The sequence below is a fragment of the Pipistrellus kuhlii genome, unplaced genomic scaffold, assembly GCF_014108245.1.
Source record: "Pipistrellus kuhlii isolate mPipKuh1 unplaced genomic scaffold, mPipKuh1.p scaffold_m20_p_29, whole genome shotgun sequence".
NCBI classification, from domain to species: domain Eukaryota; kingdom Metazoa; phylum Chordata; class Mammalia; order Chiroptera; family Vespertilionidae; genus Pipistrellus; species Pipistrellus kuhlii.
In genome coordinates, this window is record NW_023425528.1 from 3331420 (window position 1) to 3358395 (window position 26976).

At 40.6% G+C, this 26976-nt stretch overlaps 1 protein-coding gene and 1 long non-coding RNA gene across 2 annotated transcripts; one reads left to right on the forward strand and one right to left on the reverse strand.

Moving 5' to 3' along the window:
• The first annotated feature begins 1407 nt into the window (after window positions 1-1407).
• On the forward strand, window positions 1408-21349 carry LOC118728148. Its single transcript, XR_004990811.2, has 3 exons — window positions 1408-1420; window positions 7266-7269; window positions 21235-21349. It is a non-coding gene; the product is annotated as an uncharacterized LOC118728148 (long non-coding RNA).
• A 2605-nt stretch (window positions 21350-23954) lies between these two features.
• On the reverse strand, window positions 23955-25380 carry LOC118728163 (G-protein coupled receptor 4-like). Its single transcript, XM_036454434.2, has one exon. The coding sequence runs from the start codon at window positions 24606-24608 to the stop codon at window positions 23955-23957; it is 654 nt and encodes a 217-aa protein (XP_036310327.1). The 5' UTR covers window positions 24609-25380.
• Between the last annotated feature and the right edge of the window lie 1596 nt (window positions 25381-26976).

A 26976-nucleotide genomic window follows, 5' to 3' on the forward strand; every position in this document is an offset into this window, starting at 1 on the left:
CTGCTCAAGGCCAAGACCCTGGAGACTGAAGCAAGCTGGGGCATGAATGAAATGCTGGGAAAGCAGCTGCAAGAGCTGGAGAATAAGCAGAACTCTGACATTAGTGCTATGCAGGACACAATCAACAAATTAGAAAATGAGTTGAGAACCACAAAGAGTGAAATGGCAAGATATTTAAAAGAATACCAGGAACTCTTCAATGTGAAGATAGTTTTGGACATTGACATTGCAGCTTACAGGAAACTCTTGTGAGGAGATATGGTTCAGTTTCACCAGTGTGGGAAGCATAGCCAGCACCTAATACAGAGTTCCCAGGTCTTTGATAATCTACCTATGGTGGTTTACAGACTAGGTCTGTCTTGATGTCTGCTTGCTCCTTCCTTTCTTAATACACCAGCCACATCCAGGAGGAGCAGATCAAGGTGGAGAAGACCATTGAGGCTGCAAAAGCTGAGAAAGCTAAGGATGAACCCCCTTCTGAAGGAGAAGCTGAAGAGGAGGAGAAGGTAGAGGCTGAGGAAAAGGAAGGAGAGGAAGAGGAAGAAGGTGTCAAGGAAGAATATGAGGACACAAAGGAGGAAAAAGGAGGTGAAGGTGAAGGAGAAGATGCCCAAGAAGCTGAGGATGAGAAGAAAGATGGAAGGTGCTGGGGAGGAGCAAACAACCAAGAAGAAAGATTGAGCTCCCCTTTCCTTAATTACTTCAGAAATAATCCTCCCCAAACCAGGTCAACCCCATCACCAACCAAGCAGTTGAGTTTCTAATACTATATGAATTAAGAAGTCAATATATATAACATTCTGAGGTGACTCTGGTGGGACATTACATTTTATGCTATGACTTTTCTCCTTATGCAGAGTATCTGTTTGCTTGCAGAGTGGCTTCCTGGCTTGTTGCCAGCCTGTGCATGGTCCACGCTTATGAGTTTAGGATCTATGACAATATGAATAATTCAGATCTTTATAATAAAAATACATGAGTACATGAATTCACTAATGTCATTGTTAAACTTCATGGAAAAATAGTCCTTTAAATCTTTGGTGGTTAGAAATTAAAGACCTCAAATCATGTGCAATAAAAAGTAAATAAAGTTACACTGAATGACAAAAAGAAAATACATTAGGGGCCAGGAAACATTCAAAGAACTGGGGAACCATTCCCAGATCAGGAAGGGAAATCACAGGGTGTATATTATTGCTACAAATACAGTATTTCTTACTACTTACAATATATACAATGTAATGTATTAGATGCCTTCCTATCGCAAGAAGTATGTATTCTCATAGAGCAATACTGGTAGATATGTTATAGTTATGGCAGTATGTCGTATCCTATCTATTGTATATTAATAAAAGGGTAATATGCTAATTAGACCATGAGACCTTCCAGATGTCCTTCCGGACAAAGCCATGGTGGCTGGGTTGAGGCAGAAGTGGTTATGGGTGATCAGGCCAGGAGGGGAGGGCAGTTGGGGGTGATCAGGCTGCCGGGGGTTGAAGTTGGGGGCAAGCAGGTCAGCAGTCAGTGTGGTTAGGGGAGATCAAGCAGGCAGGCAGGTGAGTGGTTAGGAGCCTTTAGTCCCACATTGCGAGGGGTTTGTCCAACTGCAGGTTTAGGCCCGGTCCCACAGAGGTCCCAGATTAGAGAGGATGCAGGCTACGCTGAGGAACACACTAGTTTATTATAAAACTACAGTAAATCAAGATAGTGTGGTATCAGTGGAAAAAACAACAACACACAGACAGATCAATAAAACAGAGAGCCAGAAATAGACCCACATACATGCAGTCAGATGATCTTTGAGAATAAGCAAAGACAATTGGGCAAAGTTAATTTTTTCAACAAATGGTGCTGGAACAATTCAACATACATATGTAAAAAAATAATATAGACTTATACTCCTCACAAAAATGAAGTGAAAATTGATCATAGACCTAAATGTAAAACACAAAACTGGAAAATCCCTAGTAAATAACAGGAAAAAACTTAGATTACCTTGGGCATCATGATTTATTTTTAGATATATCAGCAAAGCATTGCCTATTAAAGGAAGAACTGATAAATTGAACCTCATTAAAACTAAAATCTTCTGCTCTTAGAAAGACAATGACAAGAAAAAACTCAAACTGGGAGAAAATATTTGCAATGGCAGGTTTGACAAATTATTATCCAAAATAAAATAAGAACACTTAAATTCAATAATGAGAACACAAATAACCTGATTAAAAAATAACCTGAACACCTGAACATCTAGATATCTTACCAAAGAAGACATACAAATGGTAAGTAAGCATGCATCATTAGGGAATTGCAAATTAAAATAACAATTTGATACCACTAAAAACCTGTTAGAATAGCCCAAAATTTTAACACTGACAACACCAAAACTGGTAAGGATATGGAGCAACAGGAACTTTTATTCATGGATGATGAGAAAGTAAAATGGTACAGACACTTTGGAAAAGAGTATGGTGAGTTCTTATACAACTAACATACTCTTAATATACAATTCAGAAAAGATGTTTCTTGTTAATTATCCAAGTAAATTGAAAACTTATGTCCATAAAAAAACTGTACATGGAAGTTTATAGCAGTTTTATTCATAATTACCAAAATTTGGAAACAACCAAGATGTTCTTTGGTAGAAGAATAGATAAGTAAACTGTGATACACATACAAAATAGATTATCATTCAATGCTAAAAGAAATTTAGCTACAAGCTGTGACAAGATATGGAAAGAACTTAAGTACATATTGATAAGTGAAAAAAGCCAATCTGAAATGCTACACACTATATGATTTCAGCCATATAAAAAAGACAAAATGGAGACAGTAAAAAAATTAGTGGTTTCCAGGGGTTAGGGAGAGGGAGAGATGAATAGACAGAACACATGGATTATCCACTCTAATTGTGGATACATGTCATTATACATTTGTGAAATCATAGAATGTATAATACCATGAATAATCACTGATGATAGTTATGGATTTTAGGTGATAATAATGTGTTAATGTGGGTTCATCAATTGTAGCAAATATATTAATCTGATATGGAATGTTGATAGTGAGGATGGAATGTTGATAGTGAGGATGTTATATGGGGTGAAAGCAGGGAGTACTAGTATATGGGAAATCTCTGTACATTCTGTTCAATTTTGCTGTGAACCTAAAGCTGCTCTTAAAAATAAAGTTTAAGTTAAAAAGACAGTAAAAATTAAAAAAATCAAGCTTTATATTTTGCCTATCTGCCCTTTCCATGGCAGACATGATGACATTAATGCTTTTAATCTGCTTCTTACATGAGGTCATTTTATTAAATTGCTAGCCTACCCTCTTCAGTTTGGTTGCAACCTTTTCAGAGTTGTGCACATCGAAGATCCATGTCCTGGGCACTGATCCAAAAAGGTCATTAATGCTACCCTAGAGGTAGCAGTTGCCAAAAGATTTATTTTCAACCTATTCACACAATGATAATCAATGTTTGTGTTTTCTAAGAGTGTTTTGCAATGCCTATGAAATTTTATATAACTCAAAGTCCAGAAGATAAAGCAATTTGAGTGTAGCTAGACCAAAGAGAATTTCTAAATAGAAATAAGTCTGTCAAAGCCAAGTTTCCCAAGGATATTAATGAAGTCTATATATCTGCTGCCTTGTAAATAGTATATTAAAGATTTCTCATAAACACCCTTCATGGTATGCCCTGAGGTTGTTACAGCTGTACATTAACTAATTTAAATATTTTCATTTATATTAACTCAAGAATTATTAAGTTCTAACTGGAAAGAACTCTCCTTTTGAATTTACATGACTGATTCTGATTAATCCAAGAAGTAACCTAACAAAATAATCCTGGAAATTGCATGCATGAATTACAGACAAGTTACAGAAATGCATACTGAGCATCCCGATTTGGGGAAAAAAAAAAAAAAGAAAAAAAAAAAAGAAAAAAAAAAACTGGGCAGAGAGAGAAAATGGAAAAACCCAAGTAAGTCAAGGTCCAGCTCTGAGTTTCAAGATCTTAATTAATAATAGGCAAACATGTAAATTGATCGTACCTCTGCTATGCCCACAGCCAATTAGAGTGAGTACGCAAATTAGAAGGCCAAAGATGGTGGCCTCCCAGCTGCTCCAGGTGTGGAGTGTCCAGGCAGAGCAGGACGCCTGCTATGAGGTGGGGGGGGGGGCGCGAAGGATCTACAGGAGCAGCACTCCTGCCTCAGGGAAGACAAGACAGCAGACTCTGGAGTGTGCCACAATGACAAAGAAGGCAAAGAAGGGAGACTCTGGTTGGAGCTAAGGCCTGGGTCTCAGATGTCAGAGGAAAACCGGTGCTGGAAGCTAAGGGAATGAAGGCCTATTGCATGAATCTCTTCATGCAATGGGCCTATAGTATTATATAAGAGGGATATTTGATAAGTACAACCTCAAAGCAATGGCAGGATATAAATTAATGCATGTGTTAGTTTGAGTCAAATAGGGATCTGAAGCCAGAGAAGGTAAGTCATGTACTGTATTTTTTTCAAACTTTGTATTCATCCATTCATAGCAAGATTATTTTTTAAATATATATTTTATTGATTTTTTTACAGAGAGGAAGGGAGAGGTACAGAGAGTTAGAAACATCGATGAGAGGGAAACATTGATCAGCTGCTTTCTGCACACCCCCTATTGGGGATGTGCTCACAACCAAGGTACATACCCTTGACTGGAATCAAACCTGGGACCTTTCAATCCACAGGCCGATGCTCTATCCACTGAGCCAAACAGGTTTCAGCAGCAAGATTATTTTAAAAATCATATAAAGAATCCCCTGAGGTTCCCTTGTGGGGCCCTAAGAAACTGAAATTTGTAGTTTTAAAAGTACTGGGCTAGGTGTCCAAGACACTTTGAAGCAGTGGTGTCAACCAGTGGATTCTAAGAACTTCTGCTTCCTTTCTTGTTAAAGATTGACCAGTAGTTTGAGCTAACGGCTTGAGCTAGTCAGTAAGCAAAGCAACTTTGTTTTCATAAGTCTGTCATCCATATCCATTACCAAGTTCTACCCAAATCAGACCCATGGCTGAGAAGCAGGTCAGTTCATTTTCCTCTCATTGATAAAAATGGCAGTTTTTATGACAAAAATCAGAACCTCCCCCAAAAATAAAACAAGGCAAGACAAAAATATGTTTTTAAAGTTACCATCCAGCCTAAATACCCTTTTTAGTCAAACCCAAACTTGCTCAACAATGTGAGGCAAAATATTTGAGGAATAGCAACACAGAATGAAAGAATAAAAAAAGATGAATGCTCTTTTAACTACATCTCCACTCACCCTATACATGAAAGAACTGAAACCAAATGAACATTTTATAAGCAGAATTTAAAATTTTAGGAGTTTGTATTCAATATCATATTCCTAAGGCTTTTGTGGGCTTGGATGGGCAACAAATGGGCAAGATCTTGATCATTAAAGTCCTCCTAAAGGTATCTCATGCCTAGCAAATTATTTCTGTTATCAATAAAACGTGTGTTGCTTGTATGTGAGGGATGACTAGAACAGCAGTGTAAGATGGGAAGAAAGCCTCCACTGCTTAGTAGGATTCAGTTACTATAGGCACCCTCATTATTGGTGTTTGCTGCTATGATGCCAGCTATTTCTCAGTTTGCAAATAATCTGTATATTATGGGACATAGATGGCAGATAGTTTTCATTTTACATGCCAAATACAATTAATCAGTAATGGCCATCTGTAGTGCTCTATCAAGAATGATTCTGAAGTTTATTCCAGACAATAAGAATGCTGTGATTTATTTGCAATGTCTGCCATGGGCACAGGAATGGGGAGGGGCAGCACTTATTCAAGCATCTTCAAGTTTTGAATGAGCATAAGCAGTGCAAAAAGGTCACAGTTTTATAGAAGAGTCAATCCCCTCAGTCCCATTGGACTGGAGTGAAAACAGGGATTCCTTGAGAAAAAAGTTCTAAACTATCATCTTAAAATGGCTCTTTTTCCTGTAGGTAAAGCTCACATTGAAACAAACCACAAGTTTGTGCTGTATAAATCCCATATTGAACATCTCTAGTTACGTTAAATATCATTTTCTTGACTTCTTGTTTGGGCCTTTTTAAAAAAAAAAAAAATCTTGTTTCAGGGGATGAAGGTGTTTCCTACAAATATCTTTTTCAGTTCCACACAAAGACCCATATCTTCTCTGCCTGTCATGCTCAAATGGAAAAAATTATTTAGAGTATAAGCGTATTGCTTTGGATCCCATATGTCATTTAAACTTTGGATTAGTTTTTATTAACCAATATTTCATTCACTATTCTGACTATGCTATTTTGAGTTGGTAATGTATTTTTCTTCTCAAATTGTTTTCAAGATATTAAGCTATAAAGATTATTCTTTTTAAAATATATTTTTATTGTTGACTAGAGGCTCAGTGCATGAAATTCGTGCATGGGGAGGGGATCCCCTCAGCCCAGCCTGGAATATCTCTAATCTGGGACCCCTCAGGGGATGTTTGACTGCTGGTGTCAGCCCAATAGCTTGGTCATCCCTCACTAACACCCCTGCTGGCCTGGTCACACCTAGCACTGGCAGTTGGAGCTCTCACAATCCTGGACCACTGGCTCCTAACTGCTCATCTTCCTGCCTGACTGATTGCCACCAATTGCCCCCCACCCTAGCCAGCCTGGTCACCCCCAACTGCCCCCATCTGCAAGCCTGGTATCCCCTAATTGGCCACCCTGCCTGTCTGGTCACCCTGCAGTGCCCCTCCTGCTGGCCTGGTCGCCCTCAACAGCCTCCCTGCTGGCCTGGTTGCCCCACACTGACCCTCTCTACTGGCCTGGTCTCCCCTTACTTCCCCCCTCTGCTGGCCTGGTTGCCCCTCACTGCTGCCTCTGCTAGCCTGGTTGCCCCATACAGCCTTCTGATCAGTCATTTGGTCGGCCCTCGCTAGCCCCCCTGCCAGTCTGGTTGCCCCATGCAGCCTGCTGTTTGGTCATTACTGTGAGGGCGTTGTAACCAATTTGCTTATTACTCTTTTATTAGTATAGTTAATATTATGGTAAATCTCCCATACCCCCCCCCCCATTTACTCTCTCCTCTCAGTGCTTACCCATTCACCCCCAGGTCTTCATTACCCTATGGCCCGTGTCCATGGACTATGAATAAAGAGTATTCTTAAACATCTCTGTCTAGTTCCTCTTATGATAGAACTTCCCTGAAGGTTTGTTGACTTAGTCTTTTGGTGAAGAGTTATCTTCCATAAATTATTAGCTGTGTGACTTTAGACAAATGAATTCACCTAAGCCTCAGCTTTTTTTACCTATAAAATGAGAAAAAAAATAGCATATAACAGGGTTGTTGAGAGCAAAGCACTTAGGATTATGCCTGTCTTATAGTAGTTTGTCTATAAGTGTTTATTTTTGCTATTCTATTTCCTAGGAATAATATCATTTAGCCTAAATATTTATTTGATAAACACCTGAGTATCTATTTCTATTCAGATTTGCTATTTTGAGACAAAAGGGTATATGAGAGTACTTTCTACATGACAAGTCATTATAAAAATGTCTCCAGTAATAAAATGTTTATATTTTTATCATATTTGATAAACTTGATTCTGAGGTTGATTCATCGATTCTATGTACTTAAGGACGTGGAGAGTATTCTGCTAAGTGAAATAAGCCAGTTAGAGAAAGACAAATACCATGTTATCTCACTAATATGTGGAATCTAATGAACAAAATAAACTGATGAACAAAATGGACCCAGAAGCATAGATACATGGAACAGACTGGTGGGTGCGTGAGGGGAGGAAGGGAGGTGGTGACTGGCTAAAGAACATATATACATATCCAAGAGACACAGACAATAGTGTGTTGAAGGCCAAAAAGGGGAGATATGAGGGTAGATTAAGTTGGGCAAAGTGGGGGTGTCTTCAATAATGTCAACATAAAGAAATTTTAATGAAAAATAAAAATATATAAAATGAAAAATAAAGTAAAATGTATTTTAACTTAAAGACTGCATAAGATCAGTATTATTTTCATTCCACATTGTATTTAGCTCAAAATATAAGTGGCAGAGCAAGGATATAAATCATATTTGCTTGATGCTACAGCCCATGCTCTTAACCACTTTACAACACTGCTTAACATACGTATTTCCTTGCCGGCAGGACAGCCCTCCATTCTTGTCAAGTCTCATGGACACTTCTACCTTTCCCTCCTCTCTCAACTCCCTCCTTTAACTATTTCATATTAAAAAGTATTTATACTAATAAAAGGGTAATATGCTAATTACACCAGACATCTTCCAGACAAAGCCATGGTGGTAGGAACCTAGGCAGAGGCAGTTAGGGGCAATCAGGCTGGCAGGGGAGCAGTTAGGGGCATTAGGCTGGCAGGCAGAGGTGGTTAGGAGAAATCAGGCAGGCAGGCAGGCGAGCGGTTAGGAGCCAGGGGTCCTGGATTGTGAGGGGGCTGTCTGACTGTCATTTCAGGGCCAGTCCCCTGTAGGGTCGGGCCGAAACTGGCAGCTGGAAATCCCCCGAGAGATCCTGAATTGGAGAGTGTGCAGGCCAGGCAGAGGGAAACTCTCCTTCAACCCCGTGCATGAATTTCAAGCACTGGGCCTCTAGTCTTGAAATAAGAAAATGAGTTAGAAGGAGTTGGTGGTGACTATTTTCTTAGTCCATCAGTCCAACTGGAAGAATGTGTGATAGCCTTAGTATTCTCAGACCCTACCTGAACTGAATGTGTCTGCCCTCGGTTCATCAAGGTGACCCACCAATTGTTTCACTGCCATCACTAGCAATGTGCCCCTACTTATACCATATCTACTGGATGAATTATCTGAAGTTATCTGGAGAGCTGTGTGAGTGGTGGAAAGATATAACAGGGTTAATCAATTTCTAAGCATTTCTTATATTTTATGGAGATTCGTATAGAAATTCAGAAGAAAAAATGTCACAGACACCTACCCACTCTCCTAATGACAGTTTAGCTCTTCCCAGAAAAGAAATTTCCCATTTCTGGGTGTGAATGTAATTTTTTCTGTGTTGGAGCCCTACCCTCTAATCTAGGGAAGCTGACATTTCCCTTTCTCTAAGAGGATGAAGACATTGGTTTGACAAATTTTCTTTGCCAGAAGCTCTTTTTCTTCATGGCATATGGTAGCCTGGACTGCATCTGTTCTGATTGCCAAGAGCTTCACAATCCTTTGGAGAATCTTTATAGACAATGGGTCTAAACTGTGAAACTATCCTCAAGGTCTTTTCTTACTACAACAAGAATATTAGGCCCCCACGCCTTCCTACAAGAGTACATTTGTCACCTATTGCAGTCACTGATGTAAATACCCAAAGAGACATAGATGACCCTATATGTAATTTTATACCATTTCAAGTAGCTTCATACTTTATTATTAGGCCACTAAGACAAGAAGGGTAAATATCATTGTGCTTCAATATACAAGGAAATTTGAGTATATAAAAACTATTATTCTTTGAAGAAAGTAGCAATTTCTAGTGGATGCAAAATTAGAATTTAGGTTTCCCTACTCTCAGCATTTTGGAAACTTTACTACATCAATTCCTTGAATAAAGTACAAACAGGCTGTCTTTCCCTATTTCCCTAGACATACCAATACTTATATGCTATGATTTCCTTCATTGCTTAAAAGTCCTGAAGGTTCCTAGAGTTCTGGTTGAGAAACTGTAGCCACCTAGAACCAACTACACATTTGGAGAGGTTCTGGAAAGAGCTGATCCAGGGTTCAGGGTAATGGCTGGGTGCACAACTCAGTGCTGTTTGGTTAAGTGTTGTTAAGTCTCTTCTGTGCCCTAGTGGCCAATTATACCTACCATCTACCCATTGCTTACCATGGACCAGACAGAATGCTATGCACGTCACAGAGATTACCTCATTTGTACTTCCTAACAACCCTATGAAGTAGGTACTACCTTTAATCCTTATTCCATTAATCCTTATTCCATTAAATCCTTTAATCCTTTAATCCAGCTCTCAACACTGCTGCCACCCCAATATTGCAATAATAAATATATTTTAAGTGTTCAATGACAAAAACTAGTAGTTGAGAAGTTGATTTATCATTTGTGTCTTCTCCCTCACTTGCCTGATTTCTTTTTTTCTTTTTTTTATTGAAAATTTATTATTTTTATTTTTATTTATTTTAAAAATATATATATTTTATTGATTTTTTAAATTGATTATGGTCTCACATAATTGTCCTTATTCCCCCATTCCCATCCCAAACCCCTCCCTAGATATGCCCCCCCAAACCCCCATTGTCCATGGCCACTGGCTAGGCCCATATGTATGCACACAACTCCTTTGGTTGATCTCTTCCCCTTCTAGGGGTGTCGAACTCAATCAGAGAAGGGGCCAAAATCTAAAATCCAGCCTAAATCGCGGGCCGAATGGTTTACTGAACAGTCATAAACTGTCATTGTGATGGAAACGCAGCGGAGTGCAGTGATGACAGCGTGGTGCGGGCCACATTGCAAGGCCTGGCGGGACGGATTTGGCCCGCGGGCCTTGTGTTTGACACATGTGCTTTAAAAAGTATGATCACAAATTTTTGCAACCATCACCACAATCAATTTTAGAATATTCCCACCACCTCAGAAAGAACATATCTGTAAATTTTGGTGATGGTTGGTTTTATTTTTATTTAGTGGAGAGTTGAGTAATGCCTGATTCCAAATCTATCCTGGCCAAAGATCTGGTGCAGGAGATGACAAACTCAAAGGCTACAGAGACCAAGCAGATAACATTAAAGTGTGACCCAGCCACAACACTGGGAGGGACCATGGGAAATTAGAAGGAGCATGCCTTCTAAAGGAAACAACTGCAAGTACAGTAAGCCATGTTGGAATGCGGAACCAGTTGTTTTATCCAAAAATAAGCCAGAAATATGGAATTTTAAAATTCCACATTTTTTTTACACGATAGCAACTAAAACACATTTTTAAAAGCCACATATACGGGCAAAACACATACTATCTTTGGGCTGGATTCTAGTCTTGGGTTACTGGTGTGTGATCTCTGTATTTAGGAAACAAGGACACCTTTCAAGTTTCCTTTTTCTTCACACTTTCCTTTTCTTCTACCAAACTGAAATTAGAGTTCTCTGGCTTAAGGACATTGATTTCACCCTAATATTTTTGCCCTAATATAAAGATATATAATAGATAGCTTCTTGGGTAATGTGTTACAATAATCCTTCTTTCATAATGGTCCATCTCAAATCTGTGCCCATCTCTCTGAAAAGATAACTGAATAGTATATCCCTTGTGGTTTTTAAGAGAGACCTTAACAGATTTATCTTATTGGAGATCCAAACCTAATGCCCAGACTCAAAATTTCCTTAGCAGTCATTCTGAAACAAAGTGCTTCTAGCTCTCTCAGCCTCTCATTGTATCCCTAATATCATGGAGTATCCAACATTGACATGTCTCCTCCGCCTCTGAATTACATTGTCCACCAGGTGCTTTCACCAGCCTTTCACCATCACGGCTAATTCTAAGGTATACACTTGTATGAATCCCTACCTTAAAGGTTGTGTTAAGCATTAAAAATAATGTGCACCAAATTCCTAGGATAGATAGTGCGTGGCACTTAGCAGGTGCTCATTAAAAATAAAGTACTTATTATGATTCTGTTAGTGCTTCAGAGAAAACAGATTTCTGGTGAGAGAAAAAAATAGCAGCTTTAGGCCAGCTCACCTTGCCATCAATAGGAATGCAAGGTTTCTGAGATGCTGAGGTCCATCTGCAGAATGAAGTAAGTAGGCATAGCCCTTCCCCAGTCTGCACTCACATGGCCCTTATATCCATTTTTCTTAGTACACATGAGAACACATGGCTTTAATTAGAATACTAGCCAGTGTTATAGATATTTGTGATGCTAAGCTTTCCAGGTGGAATAAATATTAGCCTGGAATAAATATTTATTCCAGGTGGAATAAATAACAGCTCAGCACAGTATTTATCCTCCTGGCAAGTCCTTTGCAAGTGCTGTTCCTATAGGTCCTTATCTCATAGGCATCAGCTCAGCAGGAAAAATAAGCTGCAGTTTTAAAGAACAACATGGTATTTTTATACTCACTACTAGAGGTCTGGTGCATGAAATTCGTGCCTGGGGGGCATAGCCCTTCAGCCCTGCTAACACCCTCTAAAAATCCGGGACTACTGGCTCCTAACTGCTTGCCTGCTTGATTGCCCCTAACCACTCTGCTTGCCTGCCTCATTGCCCCTAACTGCCTCTGCCTGCCCACCTGATCTCCCCTAACCACTCACCTACCTGCATGATCACCCCTAACCCCTCTGCCTGCCTGCCTGATTGCCCCTCATATTACACTTTTATTATTATAGATAGTTTCCTTGCTCTAAGTTATAAGGACCTGCTTGTCATAGAGAAAGAAAAGTTTTAATTTATATTCTTGATTATAGCAATTAACTAACACAGATGGCCACCAAAAAGGTGATTTACCAAAGGGTGTATAGCAAATGGTGCTTTTAAGTCCTCTTCCATGAAAACATGCATGACGTGCATTGTATCTGCTCAGGTATATGAAAGAGTGAAATTTCTGCCTGTCTTTGCAATCATATGAGTGAATTGTGTGAGACCCCAGTCCAGTCTGGTTTGGTGCTCACAAAATAAAAGAACACTTTTTTTTCCCCCTTTGCTCCATTGGTGGAGATTTCCTAGAAGTTTCAAGCTATCTTCCTTTTAATTTTTTCTCAACACTCTGACTTATGTCTCTCACCTTTTTTTCTTCCACCCCCCACCTGCAACAGTAACTTGCTCCAGGCTCACTTTGCTGTAGTATCTAGGAGATTGCCCAATGTGTCCCCCACCAGAAATAGGATTCCCAGCATTCCTGGTGCTCCCCATGCTCTCGGATTATATTTCTAGTCCAGGGGCCACAGAAACTAAAAGGAGGCAAGTGGAAGGGCTCAATGGCTGGGTGACTCGAGCAGGGCTGACAGATTCGAACACTCCAGCTTGAGGCTGAGGGGACTGGGAGCCACCATCTTGTGGCTATGGGCCCTACCATCTTCGTTACAGAGTTATGGTTAATTTGCATATCTCCCTTGTATTAGATAGGATACTCAGTACTAAATGCCTTGAAATAGATGAGTAGGAAGTGTTATGGGATAATTTGTGTCTCCTCAAAAGATATGATGAAGTCCTAACTCCTGTTACCTATGAATGCAACCTTATTTGGAAATGGGGTCTTTGAATCCATAATACAGTTAAAATGAGGTCAGACTGGAGAAGGATGGGCCCTTAATGCAATATGACACACACAGAGGGAAGGCTGCCATGTGACCATGGAGGCAGACATTGTAGTTATGCAACTGTAAAACAACAAACACCAAGGACTGCCAGTAATAACCAAACCAATACCTTGATTTTAGACTTCTAGATTTGAGGATTGTAAGAGAATAAATTTCTGTTTTTTTTTTAAGCCACACAATTTGTGGCACCTTGTTACAACAGCCTTAAGAAACTAATATAGGAGGTATAGTAGGAGGTGCATGCCCCTGGAATTCAAACAAATCTGAGTTCAAATCATGGCTCTGCCATTTTCTAACTGTGTTTTTCAGCAGATTATTTAACATCAATGAAGAAGTACTGATTGAATAAGGCATAAAGGAAGCTTCATGAATACATCCATATAACCAAATATTGTATCTAATTCACTTTGGAAAAATCTGTCAAGCTGTACACTTATATGTGCGTTTTTCTGTCTATATATTATACTTCAATAATAAAAAAAAAACTTTTTAAAAGCCATGCCATTTGACCTAGCAATTCCACATTTAAAAAATATTTACCAAGGGAAAACCAAATATATGTCTGAGAAAAATCAGCATAGTAATATATGTAATAGCACAGAAAAAATATGCATATACCCAACAGGAGATATATGGTCTAATCATGTACACTATGCCCGTAGAGTGAATATTAAGTGACAAAAGGTTTTATATCCAGTTCTTCTACAGAAAATTTTAATTTTTAACAACTCTAATAGGCTATTAATTAAAGGGATCTTAAAAATAGATGGAACAATGAAGGGGGGGGCAAGGGAGGAGTGGGAGGGAGGGAGGATAGGAGGAAGGACAGGAAGGGCGAGTGAGGGGGAGGGTGGAGTGAGGAGGGGAGGGAGGGAGGAGGATGAGGCGGTCTAGGATGAGGAGAGAGGGAGCGGAGAGAGAGGAGTGACGAGGAGATGACGAGAGAGACGAGAGAGACCGAAGCGAAACGCTAAGAAAGAAGACAGAATTGAGAGAAGAAAGACAGAGCAGAGAGCGAGAGAGTGAGATGAGGTGAGGGAGGGCGGGCGGGCGGGCGGGAGGGCGGTCAGGGTGTAGGGAGGGAGGGAGGGCGTGAGAGAGAAGATGAAGGCGAGAGAGCGCGCGAGATCGCGAGAGAGCTATCGCTACCCGCACGACCTCCCGCCACCTCCACGAAAGCGAGAGCGATCTCTCTCGTATCTCTCCTCTCTCTCTCTCTCTCTCTCTCTCTTTCTTTCTTTCTTTCTTTCCTTTCTTTCTTTCTTTCTTTCTTTCTTTCTTTCTTTCTTTCTTTCTTTCTTTCTTTCTTTCTTTCATTTATGAGGGAAATTAACTTGCCTAAGAAAGGTGTCTGCCCAAGTCAAGTTATATTTGTATTAAAACTAGAAGAAAAATGAATTGGCGTGAATTAGGTTTGGGCCACATGCTATTTGCACTTGAAGAACAATAAAACATCAGATTGTCTGGAAAATAGCAAGGATTTTAACTTACTTATAATAGTCAGTGAATGAATCTTGGGAGAACACCTGGCTGGCACTTTGAAAAGAAACAAAAGTAGATCACTATATTACTTCTCACACCAGAATAAGTCCAGGTGAATCAAAGATGAAAACAATAAAAGCAGTAGAAGAGAACATGGGAAACATTTTAAATAAATCATTTTGGAATGTGTTCTACACAAGGACTCAAACTCCTGAAACCCTTTAAAGGCAAAAGACTGATAAAATTTACTATAAAGCATTTAAAATTTCTTTATGGAAAAATTAATACTGAGGACAAGATAAAAGTTGAGAAAAAATGTTTTCAAAACATGGCAAAGGAAAAATTTCCTTAATAAAGAGCTCTTACAAAGCCAAAGAAAAATACCACAACCTAATTAAAAATTGGGACAGAAAATAACTAAGAAATTGACATAAATATACAAATGGCACAGGAAAATAGCTAAATCTATATAGTACTTATCAGAGGCCAAGTACTGATCTAAGTAATTTATTTACACATTTGAGCCTCACAACAACCTTATAGGAAAGTACTGACATAATTTTCATAATTAAGAAAACAAACAGAGAAGTTAAGCGTCATGCCCAATTCCTAATAGTGAGTAAATAATAGGATAGGGTTTTGTGGTGGGGTGCTTCTCCTTTTTCTGTGTCCTGCATGGAAAGGGAGAAGGGCAGGTTCCAGAGTGGAGGAGCTGGGGATTAAGAAATAAAAGAAAGAAAGGGACAAGAGGCAGAAATAGATCCAAAATCTGGGTGCCACCCCAGACATCACAGCGCATTTATTGATTTCCAGAGGGGGTGTTTAAGGTCAAAGAAGTTTTGAGTGTGCCCAGGTCCTATTCATTCCCTCATTCCTGAGATTTAGCATATCAAGACCTGGGTAAGTCAAGGTCCTATTTGTTCCTCATTCCAAGCACATGGATAAAGATAAGAAATCAGTACTGATAATAGTCTCTAACATTTTGGGAGGCTGTTTCCAGGGGACAGCCATGCCAGTCACCTCGGACTCAGCTGACATTAATTTAAAGGTCATCCATGTGCATTCCCAAGGGGCCCTCTACAGGGTTTGAACTTTTATATACAATATATATATTCTTTTACTGTTTGAATTTTTTACCATATGCATGGGTATATTATTTTTTTCTGTTAAAGTAAAGCTAAGAAAAAATATGTTGAATGTTGAATTATTTTTTAGGATATAATATGAACTAGGTTTTATTCTAAGCACTATAACAAACAGCTTGATTATGAACCAACCGGCTAAATTGGAAAGGCAGAGACTCAACTCAGTAAGAATATTTTTCTGTCTTTTGCTCAAATACTATAGAAGAATGGCCACACTTAACTTTCTTATTTGCTACTAGGTTACAGAGAGTAGGTGATACTGTCCTTAGTTGTTGACACTACTCCCAATTTATTTGTTTTCTCAATAATTAGAATTCCTACTGTGTGTCAAGTGCTGAAATTTGTGACTCCTATTTAATATCCCCAACTCTATGAGGTGGACCCTATTCTAACCTTCACTTGTAGAAGAGGGATTTAAGCCTCAGAGAATTTAAGGAACTTCTTCATGGTCACATGCCCAATATTTTCATAACCCCTGATCATAACTTCTATATATTTATCATCCTAATTTTAGAAAAAAGAAATAACATTTACCATTTCAATGGAGCTTACTGTGTTCTTAGAATTATACTAAATGCTTTATAGAAATTATTGCATTTGATGCTCAGAATAACTTCATGATGTGACATAACAACACTTGTTATTTCTTTTGAGAGATGAATGAACTGAAGAGAGTGGTAAGTGATACTAGTATGTCAAAGATTATTCAGTTAATAAATGAAAAAGACAGGGTTTGAACAGGGTCATGTGATTGGTTTCAGAGCCCATATTCTTTATTGTAAACTAGGTCCCTTGGCCTGGCCTGTGCCCTCTTGCAATCTGGGACATCTTGGGAGATGTTGGAGAGCCTCTTTTGGCTGGATCCCCACAGGCTGGTTGCTTAGACTTTCATATATATATATATATATATATATATATATATATATATATATATATATATATTAATGGTGGAGCAGAGGGAGGATCCTTCCCACCCAGCCTGGGCTCCACCATTTATCCCCACCTACAGGGAGGCCCTGCCCACCTGTCCTGGGCTCCTCCATTCATTCCTGCCCACAGGGAGGCCCTCCTACCCAGCTTGGACTCTGCTATTAATCCTCTTTTGGGGCTCTGGGATCAATGGCAGAGCAGAGAGAGGCCCTGCTCACCTGGCCAGAGTTCTGGGTGGGCCGCCCCATTGCCACCCACAGGGTGGCCCTATCTGCCATGCCCACCCTGCCAGGGCTTTGTGATCAATGCTACACGGAGGGAGGCACTACCATCCTGGTAGGGGCTCTACAATGGGCCCTCCCAGCATTGGTGGCCTGCCTCTGCTCTCGCAGCCATGGCTTTGTCTGGAAGGATGTCCGGAAGGTCATCTGGACCACATCTGGTCTAATTAGCATATTATTCTTTTATTAGTATAGATATTATATATATATATATATATATATATATATATATATATATATATATATATAGCCTAATAGTGTGGCTAAGTAAATTAAGAAAAATACACTAAACTGCATGCTGCTTACAAAAGACTCACCTCAAATTCAAGGATACATCTAAGTTCAAAAGTGAAGACATGAAAAATACATTCTACACAGATGAAAACCAAAAAAGAATAAGAGTGCAGTAAAACCTCAATATAATTGACTAATTCAGATGAAGGGGTGTCCATTAATGCCAAAAATCCATTGTATAATAAAGTAAGTTTTCTGAATGCATATGTCAAAAATTTGATACATTATTAGTTTATCCACATTTACACATCTATGTAATTAAAATTAAATATGTATGAAAAGTTTAGTTTCACAGAAAATTTTTCTATATGTATAACTGTTTCTATATGTATAATTTTAAATTTATACATTAGGTCTAATAAATGCATGTGTTCCATAGTCACTTCAGGTAACAAATGTATGTGGCTACATGTGGCTTAGCACAAGTCGGAATACTAGTCAGCATACCTTAAAACTACCTCAGAAAGTCACATCAGGTAACAACAGAACCAATTACCACTCACAATGCAGTGTGATCATCTGCTAATCATTCGCAGAACATTGTTTACAAGCGCTTACTCTTACCTTTTATATATGTAGATTACTAGGGGTCCAGTGCACAGATTCATGCACCTTGAAAGGAACTGTGGGCCACAAGACTGTGGTGGGCACAGGGGAGGGTCTCAGCCCATCCTCCACACTTCCACCTGGTCCCTCCCACCATAGCCTCTGGTCTTCTCTCTGCCACTGCTGCTCCCATACACTGACAGCGTTGGTCCCACTTGCACCCACTGATGGTGCAGAGTGATTGGGGTCAGAAGCAACAGTGGGTGTGAGCAGTGTCTGCTGCTCCAATCACCCCTCAGGAGCAGGAGGGTGAAGAAGCCCTGAAAGATGATTGGGACAGCAGCCACCACTTGCAATCACTGATGGAGTCAAGACATCAGGATTGGTGCTGAGTGCAAACAATGGGTGTGAACTACAACTCCAGTGCCAGCTGCAGATATAAGCTGGAGCAGCACCAGCAATGGGTGCGAGCAGTGACTCTATTGCTGGCAGTGGGGCTGGTGCTAGTAGCAAGTACAAGCACTGGGGAGGACCATGGCATGCAGGAGTAAAGAATTTTCAGTAACCACCAGAGGCTTACCCAGATGACAAAGATCGGTGCTCAGCTTTGGTCTGGCACCCCTGTTCACCTATTCCACCATCCTGACTTGCCTGATGCTGGCCATGTTCTGCACTCTGCTGCCTGCTGCTGACACCTACCACGTTCTGCACACACCCCATGGTGGTCAGCACATGTCATAGTGACAGGTTATTCAGTTGTTTGGTTGTTCTGTCATTTGGTCTATTTGCATGTTAGGGTTTTATATATATAGATAGTTGTAGATATGTAATATTTATGTCACCAAAATTATTACAATTTTCCCCCACATATAGATAATTCACTAAAATTTGTTTAAAAATAACTGAATTAAAAACAAAAAATAACCTGTTAATGTAATTATAAGTAAGTCCTGCATAAAAGCATTTAAAAATTGATAGATGTTAATTTTTCACATATGACATATGGACTGGAAATTTTGTCTGTTAAATCTGAAGTCTGTTAAACTGAGGTCCTTAAAATTGAAGGCTTACTGTAATTATATTTATAGCAGACAAAATAAAATTGAAGTAAAAAACTGTAACAAGAGACAAAGAAGGCCATTATCTATATATATAAAAGCCTAAATGACCATTTGACCATTCAACCATTCTACGGGTAGCTATGATGCACCCTGACCACCAGGGGACAGACTTGGTGCTGAGGTCTGGCCAATCAGGACTGAGCGAGATGGCCTGGACATGCCCTGGGACCCTTATGAGGTCCCTCCCTGGCTGGCCAACCTCCTGTGGTCTCTACCTGGCCAGCCAACCCCAATTGGCCCCAATTGGGACTGGGCAAGTGGGCTGGACATGCCCTGAATGAATTCATGCATCAGGCTGGTTTCCACCCGATCCCACCAGACCAGGCTGAGGAACCCCACCAGTGCATGAGTATGTGCATCAGGCCTCTAGTATAATAATAAAGGGGTCTATTAATCAAGAGGATATAACAATTATAAATATATATAAAGCCAACAATGGAGAATTTTAATATGTTAAGAAAATAAAAGATCTGCAGGGAGTAATAAACAATAATACAATTATAGTAGGGGATTTCAATATACCATTTTCAACAATGGATAAATTATCTAGTCATAAAGTCAATAAGAAAATATTGAGCCTGAAGTATATTTAGACCACGTAGTCCTAACAGAGATATAGAAAACATACCATCTAGAGAAGCAAAATATAAATTCTTCTCAAGCATATAAACATTATTCAGGATAGTAATTCATATGTTAAGTTATAAAACAAATCTCAGCCAAATTAAAAGGATGGAAATTACACCAAATGTCTTTTCCAACCAATATGTTATAGAAGTCAATAACAGGAATAAAACTAGAAAATTCACAATTATGTGGTAATGAACTCACTCTTGAAAAAACAACTGGTTAAAAAAGAAATTAAAAGAGAAATAAAATGTATTGTAACAAGCAAAAATGGAAATACAACATATTAAAACTTACCTGGTATAGCAAAAGTACTACTAAAAGAAGTTTATAATGATAAATACCTACAGTCTTTAGAAACAGAAATATCTCAAATAAAGAACCACACTTTACACCTCAAGGAACCAGCAAAACAAGAACAAACTGAGTCCAAATTTAGTAGAAGGGAGAAGATAAACATTAGAGCAGAAATAAATCAAATAGAGAATAGAAGAACAAACAAAAAAAATCAACAAAAATTAGAGTTGGTTTTCTGAATAGATAAAAGTTGACAAACCTTTAGGTAGAGTTAGCAATAAAAAGGGAGAGGACTTAAATAAATGACATAATAGATCAAAAGGAGGCATTACAACTGATACCACAGAAATACAAAGGATCATAAGAGACTACTATAAACAATTATATGCCAATAAATTGCACAAGAAAGAAATGGGTAAAATCCTAGAAACATACAACCTACTAAGTGTGAGTCAAGAATAAAGAACTGATGATGAACTGATGAAAATACCTAAGGACATTTAATCAGTAATCAAAAACCTCCCAACAATAACAAAGGTGAGGATCAGATGACTTCATGGGAGAATTCCACCAAACATTTGAAGAATTAATGTCAAATCTTCCACAACTATTTTAAAAATTGAAGAGGAGGGACTACTCCTAAAACAATGTTATGGAAATAATTGATAGAGTCAGACAAGAGTATGGTGATTATCAGAGGGAAAAGGTGGATAAATGGTCATGAAAGGATACTTGACTGAGTATAAAATAAGTCAGACTGTGGAAGGCAAATACTGTATGATCTCATTTAAATGTAGAATCTAAAACATCAAAGTCTTAGAAACGTAGAAGAGAATAGTCACTGTCAGGGGTTGAGGGTTGGGGGAAATGAATGATGGTGGTCAGATGGTATGGACTGCCAGTTATCCTATATAATAAAAGGCTAGGTGTCATGACCAGAATGACAGATTGACCAGTTGCTATGAGGTGCATTGACCACCTCTCAGTCCCTCCCCCCATCCCTCAAGCTCCAATTGCTGGATAATGGGGAGCCAAAGGGAACTGGGCTGGGTGGCAGTGATGTGGGCCTGGGGACTGGTGAGCAGGTGAAAGGCAGACCGCTTGATCCCTCCCCTGGCCCGCAGGCTCTGATCAATCCTCAGTTTCTCCCTAAAGGAACCTGGCACCTCCATTGCATAGCCTCCGGAGACGCAGACTCATGGCTGTGAGAGGCTCTGGAGTTGAAACTTTAACAAGGACTTCAGCACCTGCAGTGACCCTCAGCCTTCACTGCTGGGAGGTGGATGGAGAACATTAGCTTTACAGCACACAAAAACACCTCCCTAATCCATAGCCGCTTCTGGGTCTTCAAGAAACTGGACAGGCTCCTCAATGATGGATCATTGGGGCCAGAGCCTGAGCTGAGCAGTTCCACAATGGGGGAGGGGCCGAGCCAGGTGCTGGGCCAGTGCAGGGACAGAGGGAGGGAAGGAGGGGAGGGCAGCAGCAAGGGGGCAGCCCTGGTTCCTTGCACCTCCTCACACAAGCATAGCCCTTCCAGGTTGAGTTTCCCACATCATTGTTAGGGTTTTGGCTGGTGACACTGGCTGTAAAAGGATTCACAAGGGAGAGAAAAAACAGGTGCAGAGAGAGGGTGTTTATTTTACTCCTTTAAAAGGAGCAAAGGGCCAGGTGCCCTTTGATGGCACAAGGCACCTAAGGCAGAGTGGGCTGTTCTTTGCATTGCTGGGTGGTGAAATAGGCTGGGTGGCGGTGGTGGGGTTGGACTGGGGACTAGTGAGTGGGGAGAAGATGGCCCTGATCACAGGCTAAGCCTAGGACCTTATCCACACACAATTTCGTGCACTGAGCCTCTAGTGAGATTAATAAGTTTTGAAGTATAATATACAGACAGCATGGTGACTATAGTTACCAATACTGTATTGTATTCCTAAAAGTTGCTATGAGAGTACAGCTTTAATGTTCTCATAATAACAACAACAATAATAACATGATCATTAGAGAGATAAAGGATGTGTTAAGTAATTTTAGTGTGGTAAGCATTTCACAATATATACATGTATTAAATCATTACACAAACTTACACAATGTTATATGTCAATTACATCTTGATAAAACTGTGAGGGGGGGCATGAAACTAAACAATAAGTATTTTTCAACATCAAAATATTTCCCAAATCTATTATTGGACCTATAGGAACACACAGAAAGGATAAAATACAGAGCCAGTAAGGTGGCAGAATGAGCTTTCCAAAACAAGGTAATGCTAAAACAGTGTAACCTGCATGATTGATAGGACTGCAAGGAAGACAAATAAATGATACCTGGAGTGGCCATCAGAAGCTATATGGAGGAGGTCACTTTCTAAGAGAAATAGGATTTGATAGTGAAGAGAGGGAATGTTGCAAAAAGCATGACTAAAACCCGAAAGGCAGGATTAAAAGAGTTAAGAGTTTATGGCTCATGTACTTCTTAGACTGTAGAACATTATTTTGACCAATCCACAAAGATTCTAGAGGCAAGCAAACTCATCTCAGCACTTTGCCTTTAGCAAAAACATAAGGTGATTTATTAGTATTCTAGAGAGGCGGGGAAGGGAAGAATTATTTGAAAAAAATTCTTTGAAGAAAATGAGAATGTTAGATCACTTTCTAGCTCTAATTCAGAAATTGTCTTGTGGTAAATTCCTAGTACATATGGCAAACCTGCCTCCTCCAAGCTAATTACCATAACCCAATACAAAGCCCACTATGTATAGAGTTCTGGATTATTCACCTTTACAAACCTCTACAAATATATAACCTATCACATTTACTATTATTAACATTAATACATGAGTTGATGAGAGAGTCATTGTTCAGGTCAGGTAATGTAATATAAATTATAGTGTTTTTTTAAACCAATCATGTCAAACTCCAAGGCTAAACAAGCCAAATAAACAAGGTTTAAGTTTATGTGGGCCGCAAAAAACAAAAGCTTTAATTTTCACAGAAACGTAGGTTTATTTCGATAATGAGATGCTGAATACAAAGGGCTAAAATAAATGAGTAATCATTAACATAAAATAATAGAACATTTTAATACAAATTAGTATTTTTTGAACATTAACTTACCAGACTCTGAATAATTGCACAAATTAATAGGTGTAACTCAAATAAACCTATTTTTCTTATTCTCTGAAAGAGAAATATTTTCTTTTGCATACACCAAACAAGTCAGTCCAAGACTAATGATGTGGCAATCGGCTGCTAAAATATTCTCTGTTAGTATTAGTGGAGAGAAATGGTGTGCCTGCGGGTAAGGTGCATAAGGAAAATGAATGTGACACGGTTATAGTAATCAGTCATTAGCGAACGTTGTAGTTCATTATTAATAATGATGTATAACAGGATATTGTAAAAATTAAGTTTAGGAATTTTTATTAAAACATTTCTTACATACCATTATATTCGCTGGGCCACAAAAATATTTGTTGTAGACCACATGAAGGTCGCGATTTTGACATGCTTGTTTTAAACCATAAAGTCAAATGTAAAACATACTGTTATAATAATTGACAAAGCTGTGAATGTTTGCACATAAAACCTCATGTTCACAGAGCTTCTAGAGGGAAAAAAATCATATTGGATGTCTCTTAAAATATAACAAAACTAAAGTGATTTTATTTATTTATTTTCCCCAGAATTTATTTGTTTGTTTGTTTGTTTGTTTTTCCTTTTTATTGATTGCTATTTTCCTCTTTTCTTATATTCACATGATTAATAGTAACATGGCCTTATTTGCATACAATTTGCATACACCAGAGCAAGCGGGTCCAGCGTGTGGGATGAATTTACTGGGGAGGGGGTTGTCTCTGTGCCATCTGAGGTTCATTGTGCCACTGATGGCAGCATCTTCAGCTGCACCTGGTCCTCCTAGGAGGATGGAGCTGCCACCCAGACGGCTTCCATGACCTTGGCCACCTTGTTCCTCTTGGAAGTGAGTGGGGTCTCCAGGGTGAGGGAGGCATTGGCCAACTCCTGGGGCTTGTCGCTGGCCAGTAAGTGCAGCAGGTTATGCAGGGCCTTGGCCACGTCACTGGGGGTGCTTTTGTTGACCAGGTAGTAGAGGATGGGGTCCGTCAAGCACAGCGGGTGGGCCACGGCCAGGTAGCAGTCCATCGAGATGCAGCACAGGAAGGCAGTGCTTATGTAGATGTTGGTGTAGAAGATGAAGCTGAAGAGCTTGCAAGAGCCATGGCCATGGATCCAGTTGTCATGTTGTAGAAAGTAGTCGACCCAGAGTGGCAGCATGCAGATGTATAGCAGGTCGATGATGCTCAGGTTCATGAGGTATACACCCAGCTCATTGCCCTGGAGCACCGGGCAGTAGGCAGCCAACAGTGCCAGGCATTTGGTGGGCAGCCCCATGTCGATGACGAAGATGTAGAGGGAAGGTGGGAAGAGGTGGTCCATGCGGGAGTCCACGTGGCAGCCCTCCCAGCTGTGGTTGCCCATCCTCAGCGCTGGGCCTTTCAGGAGCTTCCCATAGCCCCCGGGGTCTGTGGGGACACGGGGGGGGGAGACCATGGGGCTCCCTGAGCCCCCTCCTTGGAGGCTCAGGGGGACATAGTGGGAAGTGGTCCCCCAGGGAAGAGAGGAGGTTGGCTGTGAATGGGAAAGTGTGGAGTTTGAGAGGGAAAAATTAGGGGAAGGACTGAATCAACACAAGAGGGAGTTGTGTGTGTGTGTGGGGGGGGGGGATGGACCAAGGGCTTTGTTAAGGAGGTGTTTCTAGAGGCAGTCAGAGGGTAAGTGGGGGAAGAATGGGGTGACACAGAAACTGGCAGAGGGGAGTGCTTATGGAAGAGATGAAGGTGTCATGGGCCCTGGCCAGAGTTCTGTGCAGGACAAAGGGAGCAGTGGGGCTAAGCTGAAGTGATCGTGGGTGGAATGTACTAGAAGCCAAGGGAAACACATAGGAAGGTGTTGAGACAGGTAGGGCTACAATCGGGGAGTACTGAATAGACCAGGCAGTGTGGGTGTGGGTGCTGGCATTTCCCAGGACCCCAATAAGAAGTGAGGAAATAAGAAAAGATAACGGAAAAGGAGGTGTTGGGGGTAGAGGGACAGGGTGGAGGAAGGGATCAGCCTAAGGAATGTAGGAAAGGGAACAGAAAGGAAGTGAGTAAGGGCTAGATCACAGGAGGATTGTGGATGGAAGGAGCAGTGGGAAGGGGGCAGGGGAGGACTTCACCTGTCTTGTGAAGGCTGAGCAGTGAGATGAGGCAGCCCCACCTGCAGCTCTGCGCTGGCTTTGCAGTACCTTACTTTGTATCTTGTTTTTGTCTGTCTGTCTGTCTGTCTGTCTAGAGCACATGTGTCAAACACAAGGCCCGCGGGCCAAATCCGTCCCGCCAGGCCTTGCAATGTGGCCCGCACCGCGCTGTCATCACTGCACTCCGCTGCGTTTCCATCACAATGACAGTTTATGACTGTTCAGTAAACCATTCGGCCCGCGATTTAGGCTGGATTTTAGATTTTGGCCCCTTCTCTGATTGAGTTCGACACCCCTAGTCTAGAGTGTATGTTCCAGGAGGGAAGGGACCTTGTGTTGACTGCTGAATCTCCAACGTACAGTAGGTGCTCAATAAATGACTGTTGACTGGTGCCCTGGTGGCAGGCAGAAGCCAGGGGACAGTCAGGCCACACTGACTGCCTTGCTGGGCCTTGGTTTCCCCTTTTCTACCAAAGGGGTCCTCATGTCCCCCAAGGTGCATGCTGCCAGGAAGGGACAGCAGGGTCACTAGCCTCTATCCCTCTGATGTTCTGAGTTCCAGCGTTCTCACCACCGCAGGTGCCGTTAGTCCACTCATGGTTGGCTGTTCTATTATTGTAACATCCTAGGCCTTACCTTCCCTCCGTCCTCTTATTATTATCCTCACAGCTCTCCATGCCCTCACCCAATATTCCAGGAAGCTCGCATTCCAATATTCGAAAGTTCTATTGTTAGAACATTCTACGACTTTCATAATCTATTATTAAACTCTCTGTAATTATTATCCTTGCCAAGCAAAACCATTCATGTGTATTTCCCTTTTTTTACAGAAATGGGAACATACTCCATGTACGGTGAACCCCACTTCCTTTTCTCCCTTATCTAATCCATTTCTTTAACATTCCAGCAGCCTGAAGTTCTAAGGTTACACAGAGTTCTCAGATACTAAGGAATCCTGGGAGGGGGTGAGTTTGTCACCATCTCCACCTAGTCTTTAACATCTCACCATGGAGGGGCGGGGAGAGACAGGAACTAGGAGCCCAGACTGCCTCCCTGCCCCTCACCCAGAGGGCCTGGCATCACCCCTCCTGGCTGGCTCACACCAGATGAGTTTTTATTTGTCCAGACACAAACCAAATTATAGGCCCTGTCTAAGGTAAGCAGTGGGCTTCATAGGGAGGGTCAGGAGACAGAACCATGAGGGAGCTGATCCTGCCACCCCTCTTGGCCTCCTCGCTCCCCTCCTTCTCTGCTTCTCTGAAACACCTCACCTTCCACCCAAATCAACCCTTGTCCCCTCTCCTTTGCCACCACCCCGGCTTTAGAAATATTGTCTCTGCTCCTAAAAACACTCCTCAGTCTTCCAGCCATTCCTTACCATTTATTTTTTATTAAGGTATTATTTGTATACATATCTTACCATTGCCCCCTCACCCCACTCCCATACATGCCCTCACACATCCCCTCCCCCAGTGTTTTGCATCCATCGGTTATGCTTATTTGCATGCATACAAGTCCTTTGGTTGATCTCTTATCTTCCTCACCTCTCCCTAAATTTCCCTCTGTAATTTGACAGTCTGCTTGATGCTTTACTGACTCTGTATCTATCTTTTTGTTCATCAGTTTATAATGTTCTTTATTATCCACAAATGAATGAGATCATGTTGTATTTTTCTTTCA